Source organism: Urocitellus parryii, chromosome 1 (genome assembly GCF_045843805.1).
Source record: "Urocitellus parryii isolate mUroPar1 chromosome 1, mUroPar1.hap1, whole genome shotgun sequence".
NCBI lineage: Eukaryota > Metazoa > Chordata > Mammalia > Rodentia > Sciuridae > Urocitellus > Urocitellus parryii.
In genome coordinates this window covers 133,859,749-133,873,507 of record NC_135531.1, presented here as the reverse complement: position 1 = coordinate 133,873,507, position 13,759 = coordinate 133,859,749, and the positions used below count along the sequence as shown (strand labels likewise).

At 43.2% G+C, this 13,759-nt stretch overlaps 1 protein-coding gene across 1 annotated transcript in view; it reads right to left on the bottom strand.

Moving 5' to 3' along the window:
- The window catches only part of LOC144255126 (transient receptor potential cation channel subfamily M member 8-like), a 90,473-nt gene extending 77,928 nt beyond the window's left edge, over positions 1–12,545 (bottom strand). The window contains 2 exon segments of the mRNA XM_077799196.1: positions 5,481–5,579; positions 12,387–12,545. Of these exon segments, the coding sequence (XP_077655322.1) occupies positions 5,481–5,579; positions 12,387–12,545 (258 nt within the window).
- Positions 12,546–13,759: the final 1,214 nt, after the last annotated feature.

The following is a 13,759-nucleotide window of genomic DNA, read 5'->3' as shown; positions in this document are numbered from 1 at the left end:
CTGGGAGTGCGTTGGCACCGTGCTAGGTGAGGGGGGAGGAGGGGGCTCGATGGAGGGCATGGGAGGGGAAAATGGAGCCCCAAGCACTGGCATGATGCCTGCTGACAATTCTCAGAGAGCTAAAGAGGCTCAGGGGAAATCTCTGGGTCCTAAGGACCATTGCCTCCCACACAGTGGGTGTGGATCAGCAGTGACACTGGGCTGATGGGTCAGGAGGGTGAAGGACAGACCTGAGCAGCCTGGGCCACTGAATAGCAGTGTGGTCTTGGACCATGGTGATGGTCAGGTAAAAATCATGGATCTTGCCCTAGGACTACCTTCTACTGACCACATGACCTTTGGGAAGTTAATTTCTCAGCCTCAGTTTCCACACCTGTACCATGAAGATAATTAATACATGGCCATGGGGACAGTCACGGTAGGCCATAGTCAAATGCGATAAAGAATGGATGAAATGCAAATGTAAAGTGGTAGTAGTTTCCTGTCTCTTCTTAACCAATTCTTCTGTAAGAAGAATTGCCTCTGTAGTCTTCCCACTGACAGCCCCCAAAGTGCAAGGCATTGAGGAATTGCCAGTCTTCTTCAGCTTGCTTTGCTTCTGAAGATTGAGTTAATAGTACAAGATCCCTTTCTGGAACCTGGGTACATGGCCTTTGCCCTCAATGGGGCTTCTCCCTCCGTGTTCGGGGCTTCAATATCCCTGCAAGAATGACATGGGGAGGAGGGATAAGGAGTGGTACAAAATAGTGTTCAAGTTCCAAGGGAAGAGTTTTCCTTGGAGGGGATGCATCCTCTTCTAGGGCCATTTCTCAGGAGCAGGGCCCTGCAGTGTAAGTTTGGTGGGCATCTCAACTCTTCTTAGTAAAACTACTGGTGGTGACTGGCCCCAAGGAGTAAAATGCAGTGTCAGGGGGATGGAGACCCAGGGAGGAAGACTGTGGTTATTTTAGGACAGTAAACAAGGTGCTTCAGTTATTCCAGGAAGCCAGGGTTATCCCTGTTTATCAGAGTGTTGGGCATATATGAGGTGCATTGATTGATAAATGAAAGAATGCATGGATGGATGGATATGTGGACAAATGAAGAAACAAACTGTCAAGTAAAAAGAAAGCCTATTTATGCAATAGAGCAAATAGTAAGTACACATTGATCAGTAGCCATACTCATGGCTGGAGTTCCAGTGTATTAGAAGACTCCATGTGTAATTGTAAGATAGTCTATTTCCCCTGGATCCATGTCATGAGCCCCTTGTTCCACTCCAGCTGCCACTGCAGGGAGCAGTCAAGCACAGCCTCACCATGTCAACTGACCCTATAATGTATGCCTCTCACTCCCTAATGGGACTTCCCTCTTGCCACTGAAGCATGACATACTACAGGACCTTCTTGGTACCCAGATATGTGCAACCTTAAGTGTGGAGAGTTAATGACCCATGGACCACAAGAGCTAGAACCTGGTGGATATATTCTCCCTCTCCCACTTCCTTCCTCTATGGACTCTCCTGAGACAATAGCTCACAGGACCAATGGGATGTAAGTCCTGAGACCTGAAATGTTATACTGAGTACATTATACTGAGAAGAAGTTATTATTTTGTAATGTCCCTCATTTGGGTTCTTCCTTGCATTCTCCCCCTTTACTTGATTCCTGAGAAATCCTTAATAAAAACTGTACCCTAAATGTAATGTAAGACTCCTAGTATATTTTTCTATCACTTAACTTGGGTAGACAAAAATGAATATACTCTTAGCACACATCTGCACTATGGATTAAAAAGTTAAACAAAAAGACAGTTTAACTAGATTGTTGAATCATCTACACTTCTATTCAGAACCAGTTGGAAAACTTAACCCATCTGAAATGCCAGACAGATCTCTAAGCTACTTTATGGACTGAATATTTGTGTTCCCCCAAAATTCATATGTTGATGTCCCAACCCCATTAGTAAAACTAATGGTGGTGATTGGCCCCCATGGATGGGGTGCAGTGTCAGGGGGATGGAGACACAGGAAGGAAGACTGTGATTGCTTTAGGATAGCAGTTTTTCACAGGGTTTGGCATATATGAGTTCCATTCATTGATTAATGAATGAATGCATGAATGAATGAATAAATGAGATCCTTTCCTGGGTCTCTATTCCCCTGACACTGTACCCGACTCATTGGGGTCAATCACCATCATTAGTTTTGGTATTCAGAATGGGGCCTTAGGGAGGTAATTTGGATTAGATTGGGTTATGAGAATAGGACCTTCATAATGGGATTAGTATCCTGATAGGGAGAGGAAAAGTGAATCGCTTTCTCCACCATGTGAGGGCTAGCAAGAATGTAGTCAACTACACAGTCAAAGAGCCCTCTCTAGAACTGGGCCATGTTGGCACCCTGATCTTGAACTTACAGCTGTCGGAACTGTGAGAAAAAAATTTTTTATTGTTTAAGCCACCAAGTCCGTGACATTTTGTCATGGCTGCCTAAGCTGGCTTGCACAGTTCCAAGGGCTGAGGGGCAGCAGTAAATGGGAAGGAAAGGGCAGTGCAAGACCTGGAACTCCTGGAGGATAGACTGCTGTGGGCTTCCACCTGCTCTCTGCATTCACCACCCTCATAGGGCTTTAGGCACTTTGTCACAGTGTTTGGCATATATGAGGTCCATTCATTGATTAATGAATGAATGCATGAATGAATGAATGAATGAATGAATGAATGAGATCACTTCCTGGGTCTCTATTCCCCTGACACTGCACCCCACTCATTGGGGTCAAACACCACCATTAGTTTTGGTATTTAGAATGGGGCCTTAAGGAGGTAATTTCACCCTTCTCTAGTGCTTATTGCCAACCCTCCATTACGTTAAGGCAGTCATTCATGTGACATAAGCAGTAAAGCAGTAAAGTTATCCATTGTGAACTAAGCTTACAGACATTGATGTCATCTCTATGAATGCTTGGTGTTGGGTAATGTGCTGGCATGGTGGGTGGAGGTGCTAGTGAGAGAAGAACAAATTCACAGAAAGATATGAGCCCTGCAGGCACCAGAGGCCCAGGAAAGAGGCCTACATACGGTGCTCTAGGGTCTCTGAGAAGAAGCCAAGAGGAGGCTTCCCCTTGCACTTCTGATGTTAGGCATGAAAAACTGGAAATGATGATTCTAGCTTTAGGAATTGTTGAAAGCAGCTGCCCATCATCTCAGAGAGAAGCAATGAAGCTTCCATTTCTATGGTTTGCTGTTTGTGATGAAGAGATCTGAGCTTGTAAGTGTAGAATGCAGGAAGGGCAGGAGTCTAAGAGGAGAGGTTTGATCTTGAAGACCTTCCTAACTGAATCTGTTCCTTTTTTCCTATTCTCTACCCAATTCCAACTCTCCCTGCTCCAGGGATTGGTGCCCTACCCTACTCCAAGTCAAGGTCAATGAATAAGGAGGGTCCACTATATACCAATTCAAGGTAAAGTTCAATCTTTATATGCTATTCCTTTTATTTGCATTTTGACAGACCCTCTTCTTTTCTCCCCAGATCAATATATTATTCAAAGGAATAACTTTCTAATAGTGGAATTTCTAGTACTTGGCTCCCATGCAGAATAGGTGTAGGAGCATGAAGTTCTTTGCCACTTTTTGTCTAACCATCTCACATCAATGAACATCTACATGTGAGATTAGCAAAGGTCTAGGTTAAGAATCAGCAAACTATGACTGCAGGCTAACTTCGGCATGCTGCTTGATTTTGGAACTTCGTGGAACAGAGCCACCCCAGATCTCTTTACCTATCGTCTATGGCTGCTTTCAACTCTATGATGGAAAAGTTGAGTAACTGGGACAGAGACTATATGGTCCAAAAAATCGTTATATTTGATTTTCTGAGGACTCTCCATACTGCTTTCCATAGTGGTTGCACCAATTTTCAGTCTCACCAGCAATATATGAGTGGGACTGCAAATTGGTGTAACCACTATGGAAAACAGTATGGAGATTTCTCAGAAAATTGGGAGTGGAACCACCATTTGATCCAGCTATCCCACTCTTTGGTTTATATCCAAAGGACTTAAAATCAGCATATTATAGTGATGGACCATATCAATGTTTATAGCAGATCAATTCACAACAACTAGACTAAGGGAACCAACCTAGGTGTCCCTCAATAGATGAATGGATAAAGAAAATGTGGTACATATACTCAATGGAATATTACTCAGCTTTAAAAAAAAGTGAAATTATGGCATTTGGTTGGAGTTGGAGAATATCATGCTAAATGAACTAAGCCAATCTTACAAAACCAAAGGCCAAATGTTTTCTCTAATATTCGGATGCTAAACAATAAGGTGGGGGAGGGGGGACTAGGGAAGAATAGTGTTACCTTAGATTAGGTAGAAGGAAGTGATGGGAGGAAAGGGGAGGGGATGTGGGGATAGGAAAGAGAGTCAAATGCAATAGACATTATTACTGTATGTATATATGTGACTGCATGACCAATATGATTCTGCATCATGTACACTCAGAAAAATGAGAATTATATTCCATCAATGTATGATATATCAAAGTGCATAAATGCATTCTACTGTCATGCATAACTAATTAAAACAAAAAAAATTTAAAAATAAAAATAAATAATTTGTTTTAAAAAGAGAAGATTTGTTTATTCCAATCTAGATTAGTATGTAGTTTAGATTCACTATTATTTAGAGATCTGGGTATGGTCCAGTCAAAACCTGCTTTTGACCTATCAAAGTGCATTTTCTCTGGAAATTTGAAGGGTGAAATGAGTCCTTTGTTCAGGTATTTCCAAAAATAATACTAATTACTAATCCTACCATAATTTAATACCTTTTACTTATAACATCTGATCTTAAAATCTATAACAACCAAGGGGAGCAGATATTAGGGATTACAAAACTGCTGCTCTGATAAGTTACACAATTGCTGCAGGTCTCATAACTGGTAAAAGAGGGTACAGGAATTTGAACCCAAGTCTTAGATGTGATCTTAAGCATTTTTGTGTACTCCTCAATAAAGATACTGACTTCCACATGTTGAACATTTATTAAATATTAGGTACTATATAATATAACTTCCTTTCATTATCTCATTTAACCTTTGAACCAACTCTGTATAAGTGGGGATATGCACCCACACATTGTATTTAAATTGTCCATAGGCCCAGCATGGTGATGCATGCCTGTAATCCCAGCTACTCAGGAGGCCAAGGCTGGAGGATTGCAAGTACAAAGCCAGCCTCACAATAAAATAAAAAGAGCTAGTCATGTAGCTCAGTGGTAGATCACTTGTCTTGCATTCACAAGGCCCTGGGTTCACTATCCAGTACTGCAAAAATTAAATAAAGTCTCCACAGCCTTTGTAAAGGGGGCCCCCAGACATCAACAGCAGTGATCAATGATGAAACCTCATACACCCTCGGGCTCTCTGATGGAAGGCATTTGTTTCCCCACAGTTAGTTCTGTTCCCTTCTGGGAGGTCACCTGCTCTCCTACCTTCCAGGCTGGGGGCAGCTTGGCTTCACCCTCCATATCCACATCAGGGCAGCTGGACCTGTTCTGCAGAGTAGCAGGTGGTATAGGAACTCTGGGTGTCTAATTGGGAAGTGGGAGTGACAGAATGGACCAGAGCGTGGTTTGGCTAAAAAAGACGAGAGAAGCATGGTTTCTCAGCTGTCATTGTGCTCTGGTTCAGGAAAGGGATCAACACTGGTGTTTCCAGCTCCCCAGTTTCCTGGTATGTTGCAGCCACCGGGTTACAAAGAAGCACCACTCTGGGCAACTGTGCCACCAACACAACACACTCTGTGCAGGCTCTCTCATTCCCAGCCATCTGAACTGCCAGGACAATCTTATCATCTCTCCAACGATTCTGGTGTTAGCTCATATGCCACCACAGGTGCTTTGGGCCAGATGCACTATGATGATCTATTGTCTGTGTAGAAAACTCATGGTGGCAAGTTGCTAAAATTGCTATCTATAAACTTCCTCTAAGATGCCCAGTTCTGCCACAGGGCCAAGTAGGAGAACAAAGAGCTATTGTGACCGGCCCTACTACTCAGCAGTTTGGAGTTATAATTACTTGGTTCCTCCATTTTACTTTAGTTCTTCTCCAGTTCCCCATTCTTAATTCTTTTTATGACTTATCAATAGGTTGTTTTGTTATTCCTGTTTTTGGCAGAAAAAACAAAGGCAAATTTTGAGAAATTGATTATACCCTCGTCTCCCAAAAAAATGTGTTTGATGACTGATGTGACGTTGAAAACTTTTTTTTTTTTTTTGAGCAAAGGAAATGGATGAGAACTCAATCGTATGTGGGCATAAGTGAAGATGGATTCATACCTTTGGCCCTGTCATTTCCCACACCCGTATAAGAATCTGTAAAACCATCACCTAGTTGTTCTGATGTGGCTGTGACCCAACAGATTCAGAAGACAGTGACCCCTCCTCCCCCAGTGGTTTTGAGCCTCATCCTGAACTCAGCCTCCAAGATGGCTGCCTAGCTGTCACCCTGGACATCCGCCCATCCATCCACTGTCACTCTCAGTGGGTCTGGCGTGGGTCTTCATCATCTCTCCTGAATTGTGGCAACAGCCTCCCAGCATCCCTTCCAGCTTGTATTAAACTGCAGACTCCTTGCCAAGCAAGTACAAACAGAGATAAAGATGTCAATCAAGAAAATGAGTCAACAGAGAGAGGGATGGTGCCAACGAAGAATTGAAAACAAAGATTTTTCCCTCAGACTACCGACAAAATGGCTGTTTGAAAACTGACCACAGTATGAAGCCAAAGATTCAGAAGTTTAAAGCATCCTCCCCGAGGGCTGGAAAGTCTGCTGGGTATCACCCGGCTGTGCCGCAGTTCCTCATGGTCGTGACTGATGTGTGCTACGCAGTAATCATTAGGACACTGTCCCTAACCCCCAAACCAGGAAATAGACACTTGAATTTGATAGAGTCTGATTGTCAATTTTTTTAAAAAAAATATCAACTATGACTAAAAAGGCTATTTTCATTTGACATGTGTCTTACCCAGTGTTCCATGTTTGGGAAGATAAGGCAGGCTTTGTCTCTGTCGCTCCAGAGAGAACGTTGAAGTCACGTAAACAAACAGCAGTGACCGCCGGGATATTCCCCCCTCAAATTCCCCCCATGATCCCTCAACGTCAGATTCTGTCACTCATCTCCTCCGCTTATTGCATTCGCTCAACCCACAATGCCATTAGGATTCCAACAGCAAGTCTGGGGACACCAGCCGAGCCCCCTCCAGAAGTTGTTCCCTGAATAAAGAAGGTGGCCGTTCAAAGTGCTGTTGACAATAGTGCTGCAATACACATCTTACTGAAATGTTGGAAAAAGTGGGTAGAGAGGGGAGATAAGAGATGAGATGTTTCCAAATCAGGTGGGGCTCTGGGTGTCCCATAGCTCCTTGTCAGCGGTGATGTTGGAAAGAGGGCTTAAACACAACTTGGATTTGTCTCCATCACAGCCTCTAACCTACAGAAAATCTTGCAAGTGGATACCTGAGAGATGACCAGGACCCTGTGTCAGTGGCTTTATGCCTTGACTCTGGCCGCCACCTCTATGTGGAATTCTTGTGACCCCAATCACCAAATTCCCTTCCACTTTCTCTAGACACAGGAATCTCCTCTTCGTCTTGCAGGTCTCATTTCAAGGTTGCCTCCCAACCCCACTCCAGGAAGAGTTGGCTCTAGGTGCCTTTGTTCTCCTCCCTACTCCATGCATATGGCTACCTTGCCACCATGAACACTCTCGTATATGACATTCATTTGTGAGTCTCAACCCCTGCCCAGACCACACAGCACTTGAGGGTTTGTGCTTGAATCCCAAACATCCCAGTCCAGGGCCTGGCAGGTAGTGAGGACTTTCTTCTGGCTTTTGAATAAACGGATTTCTTTAGACTACCTCAGAAATAAAGGGAGCTGTAATAGTTGTATTTTTCTAAGGGCCAGAGAAAATCTTGAAAATTCTGCAGGTTGCCCAGCCTAGTGGACGTCTTCAGCAGCAACACTGTAGAGGTCCCGGTTTATTCTCCAGACCGTAACTAAGATTGCTGCCTAATGAGGTGTCCAAAGAGGTTCTCTTGGGAGAGCCCAAACCCAAAATGCTATCAGTAAATGTGTTAGTTAGAAAGAAAAGGGGAGACAATTCTGCTCAGGCTGGTGTTTAGTATCATTCCAAAGGATCATAATAAGTCTCTCCTCTTGCCCAGAACAGACAGTGGAAGATGGTTATATTATTAGGAAAATCGAAATTACTCAGCTGGCCTTTATCATCAGCATCATTTTTTTGGTTTGATCTTTCTTATGCTTCTAGAAGAGCCAATAAATTAATTTTCAACCTGAAACCCTGAAACATATTTCAGAATCTAATAGGAATTATTGAGTTATCTGTCTTTGGGATTACTGGTACTTCTCTCCATAAGTGTAGATAATCAAGAGTTTGCTATTACAGCAGGGAAACTGGATGGCCAAGAGAATGGTAATTAACTGGACAGCTTCAGAACTATTCTGACCATAAGGACCTGATCCAAAAATCATCCAAAGCATATTCTGGATAATGTCTGGTGGACCCCATTCCAGCCCCTCATAAGCCCTCAAAAATATGCTCCTCCATATCTATCTCTTCACTAACTTGGATTGTGTCTAGACAGGCTCAAAAGGGAAACTAACCCCCTAGAAACACCATGATACTTTTTAGGATGCATCTCTCAGACTAACTGAGTGGGGAAGGTGAGATTGAAGTCCTAGCTAGGAAAGGAGGAAAGGGCACGGGAGGCCAGTGTCCTCGGTCCCACAGCTCCATGCTTGCCCAACTGTGAGCACTTCCAACATTGCTGATGTTTTGATTCACTACTACACCCTAAAGAGCAGGGATGAGTTTAGGCATTTTTGTAACCCACTGGTTCCTTATCCACCGTAGGTGCTCAATTAACAGCTTCAGAAGTACTTAATATCTCAGCACCTGGGCAATGGAGATGCACAGGGAGCCATGAAAACTCTCCACAGAGGTTATAACAACATCCATAACATAACTAAGTGCTCATCTGTGTCCTCTGACGCAGTTAGTAGTTAACCAGTTAACACCATCCACCGAATCTGACGAGGCCATCTCCAGTCTCTTTGTTCTGAATTCCCCTCCACCAGCTGTTTCACACCACTGGCTTTCACTCCTATTTACAGGCCATTTCTCTCCATTTCTATAGCTGTCTGATTCTCTTTTCTAAATGATTTCTACCCCTGAGCAGGCTGTAAAATCCTTTAGTACAAGGATATGGTTTATATTTATATTTGTTTTTCAGCACCTAGCATGGTGCGGGATGCGTGGCAAATATTCCATATATTGATTAGTTGACTGTCTATTGCTATATTTCTTCTATGGTAAAACTAAACCGAACCACATAAAAAAAACAAGCCAAATAAAACCAAAAGTTACCATGGCCCTATTGCCTCTTCTAGTCAATGCTCCAACTCTTTGACCTCCTTTGCAGTAAAACCTTTCAAAGGAGTTTTATTTATTATTAGAGACTCCTCTTCTCTCATTTTTTCCCCTGGCCCCAATCCATTCCTCCAAAACTGCTCATGCCCAGGCCAACGATGACCTCCATATTGCTGAAAGGAACGGTAACATCTTGGTATTCATCTTTCTTGACCTCTCTGCAGTCAGTTGGACCTCTTGCTGGGATACATTCCTCCACCTGAATCCACAAACTCCTACTTTGCAGGTTTACTCATCCTTCATCTCCTTTGTTGGTTCTCTCCCTTTAAACTCTTAAGGTGGGAACACCAGCTCCCGTTCTCCATCTTCACGCATCCAGTCTTAGGACATTTAAATATCGTGAATATACAAATAATTTCCAAATGGACATTTCACGCTCAGACATTGCTTCAGAACTTTAGACTTCTATCTCTAATGTCACACTCCACATCTTTACCTGGACAGCTATCATAGACATCTTGGACTCAACACACCTGAAACTAAATTCAGGATCTTCCCCGAAAAAAAAAAAAAAATTCTGTCTTTTTTTCAGAAGCCAGAAACCTTGGCCTACCCACAGCCCATCACCATTAACCAGATCCTTGGCTTCATCTCCAAACTATATTCGGAAACTGACCACTTTGTCCCACCTCCAATTATGCTGCCCCTCTCCAAGTCTCCATCTTCTCCCTCTTTCTCATACCCATTATCCCACTCCATTGCTATAGATTTACTTATCTATATAACTCTATCTATCTATGTGTGTGTGTGTATATATATATATATATTTTTTTTTTTGCCAGTATTTGGGATTGACCCAAAGGCCCTGCACATGCCAGGCAAGTGCTCTACCACTGAGCTACATTCCCACCTCCTTGCCCTCTATTTTTTTTTAAATTTGTTCTTATTGGTTATACATGACAGTAGAATAGATTTTGACCTGTCATACATAAACGGAATAGAACTTCTCATTCTTTTGGTTGTACATGATGTAGAATCACACCAGTCATGTAAACATATATGTAGATAGGGTAATATTGACGGATTGATTCTCCTATCCTTCCTACCCCATCCTTAGATCCCTCCCCTCCCTTCACTCCCCTCTGCCTTATCCAAAGTAACTATTTTTCCCTAGCCATGTCTCCCCCTCTTATTATGAATTAGCATCCACACATCAGAGAAAACATTTGGCCTTTGGTTTTTTATGATGGGATTATTTCGCTTAGCATGTATTCACCAGCTCCATCCATTTGCTTGCAAATGCCATAACGTTATTCTCTAAGGCTGAGTAATATTCCATTGTATGTATGTATGTATGTATATTTTCATTATCCATTCACCTATTTAAAGGCATCTAGGTTTTGCCATCTACTCTTACCACAGCAGTGAGACTGATCTTTTAAAAATCCAAGTTAGATCATGCTATTCTTCTACTTAAAATTCTTCAGTGACTCCTCATTTCTCTCTAAATAAGAGCTGAAGATCTTATAACGGCTCATAATAGCCTACAGGGTTTACACTCTCATGACCTGGCTGACTTTAACCATGACTCATACTCAACCACCCCATGATTTAGTCCTCCTGACCTCCTCAGTGTCCCTTGGATGACCCAGTGCCCCTCCACACACAGTAAAGCCATCTTGCTCAGCAGCTTCCTCGGTGTGGAGGTGCCACCTCTGGATGCCTACCCCACCTACCCTGTGGTGTCTGCCCAGGGGTCTACTTCTCAAAGAAGTTCACCTTGGAAAGTTGTAGAGCATCCTCCTTTACAACTCTACCCCTCTGTTCCCATAGCACCCATTCCTTATCACATATGAGAACTGGCTTATTTATTGTTTGTATTATGTACTGTCCACCTTGCCCCACTAGAATATGAACTTCTTTGGGCAGAGAACTCTATTTTGTTCATTGAAGCAAACTAAGCTCCCAGCACTCAGTAGGTCCTTCATAACTTTGATTCATTTGTTGAATGAATGAATAATTCATTAGGCGATTGCCTGGAACCACATGGACTGAGGGAGGTCCCAGTGTGGTCTTCAGAGACGAAGAAATTTTGCCGGCACAGGGTCCAGGGTCCAGGAGAGAAGGAGGATTAATCATTTATCCACATGTCCCACTCCCAGGGCTGGTGTAAATAGAGATTTAACCTGAACATCCTTCAAAGCCTTGAGCCTTCCCAGGAGAAAAGTGTTGACAGAGCACAGAAGGACAGGAGTCACTGAGGATGTGACTTTGATTTGCAGGATGGCAGTTTATTGGGAGAGCAGGTTGGGGTCCTCCCTCATCCTGGGACTGGCCCCCCTTTGTCCTTCCTCCTCCATCCACGCCTCACAGAGACACCCTGCCATGAATCCCCTTCCCTCCAGGGGCACAGAGGTAGGACTTGGTGCTCAGACGAGATCAATAACACAACCCCAATGATGCTGAGATCAATGCCAGTGTTTGAAACCTAAATCCTCAGCATTCATATCATCCAGAGGCATTTTCCTCTGCCAAGTTGGGACTCCAGGAGCTGTAGACATTTTCCCCTCTAAATTGAAAGTGGTTTCTTTATTTCTCTTTCTTTTTTTTTTTTTGTCACAGTAGTGGGTAGTGGGCTTCAGAACTGCAAACCAGAGAGGTATTTTGATTCCACAAACAGCCCCCAGAGGAAACCATTTCAAACCTAACATTTTTCTTCTTTAGCCAAGGGACCCATCGCATCATCTCAACACTCTCCTCCCCCCCCCCCCCGCCCCGGCTTCCTCCATCCCTTACACACATGCATAAAGAAAAAAAAAATTTTTTTTTAATGCCTCTCATTGAATTAACTTAAATGGGAAAATAAAATCAGCTCCTTCAACCTATTTTTACTTGGTCAGAATGATCGAGAAATGTATTTAAAGAAGAGTTCTAATGACCTTACCTGCTTAGTGCTACAAACACCAGAGGATCTTATTAGCTGAAAAAAATCTCCTTTGTGCTCCGGGTAGGTAGGGACACCACTGCCAGCATGTTTGTGTTTGGACGGGGCCCGCCCAGCCTTCCGATGGCCTGCGGTGAGAGGCACCTTGAAGTGCCTCATGCGGACATCACAGGGCCCTCGTCTGCTTATCTGGGTCAGCAGAGAGCCCGATCCCCACAGGCAACTGAGCACTTCTGGGTAAATTGAGTATTTGTTAAGAACTGCATTTTTTTTTCCCCTGTGGAAAAAAAAAATATGTGAAGCCTCCACAGTGACTAACAGCACTCACTGTCTCTCCTCTAGAAAGGCAGAGAAATCTGGAAAGAGGATGGGGTCTCTTTCCATACTCACCCCATGAGCTCACATGATGGGAAGAGCCCCACATGGGCTTAGCAGCTTTGCCTGAACCTACACTGCCTGATCCTACATGCAACCCTGCCAGAGAATCAGTGCTGCCTGTCTCTCCTCCTGTGGAGAGAGCTCCAAGTTCCTACCGTAGTGATAGGAGGTTGAGGATCTTGATAACCAAACCCTATGTGTTCATTACCATGGTTTCGTTCAGCTAAAATGTTCCCTCCTTCTCTGGCCCAAGAAATGGCAGACATTTGTAAAGGGTCTGTATTTTTTTAATGGATATTTCACAGGCCCCAAGTTCCATGGAGCATTCTTTCAAAAAGATGCAAAGAAAGAGTGTGAATCAATTAAGTTGCACATGGAGTCCCTCTCACTTCATGTTAGCTGACCAGAGCCATAAATCTTAACCTTAAATGAGCCACAAAATCATCTGTGGATCTATTTCAAAACAAATTCTTATACTCACTCAAATTGGGATCTCTTAGTACTTGTAAATCACAGGGACAGAAGGAAATCATATGTTTGTTTTTCCTGAGATCTTTTCATTTTATTAAATCATTTCTTTAGGAAAAAAAAGTTCCAGGTATTGGAATAGTACAATAAAGGCTTTTAGTGGTTTCCCTGCCTAGTGGCTGAGAACATGAGCTTTGGATCCAGACAGCCTTAGGGTCTCCTAGCTCACAGTTTACTTTCTGTGTGATACTGAATAAGATATTCAACCAGTGGAAACCTCCATCTCCTTGCCCATATAAGCAGGAGAATATTAGTACTGACCTCATAAGCTTGGGAAAATTAAATGAGATGATGCATGCAGCTTATTTGCCAAGGTCCTGTGCTTAGAAATAATGCAGCGGATGGTGGCTATTAATAAGAAGGTACTTTATAGCAGGACTCTGCCTACCAACTGCACTGTGCCAGCCATGACTGCACAAAGAGTTCATTGTGTTGTCAGCATTAGGATCTAGAAGGTGACTCTATGG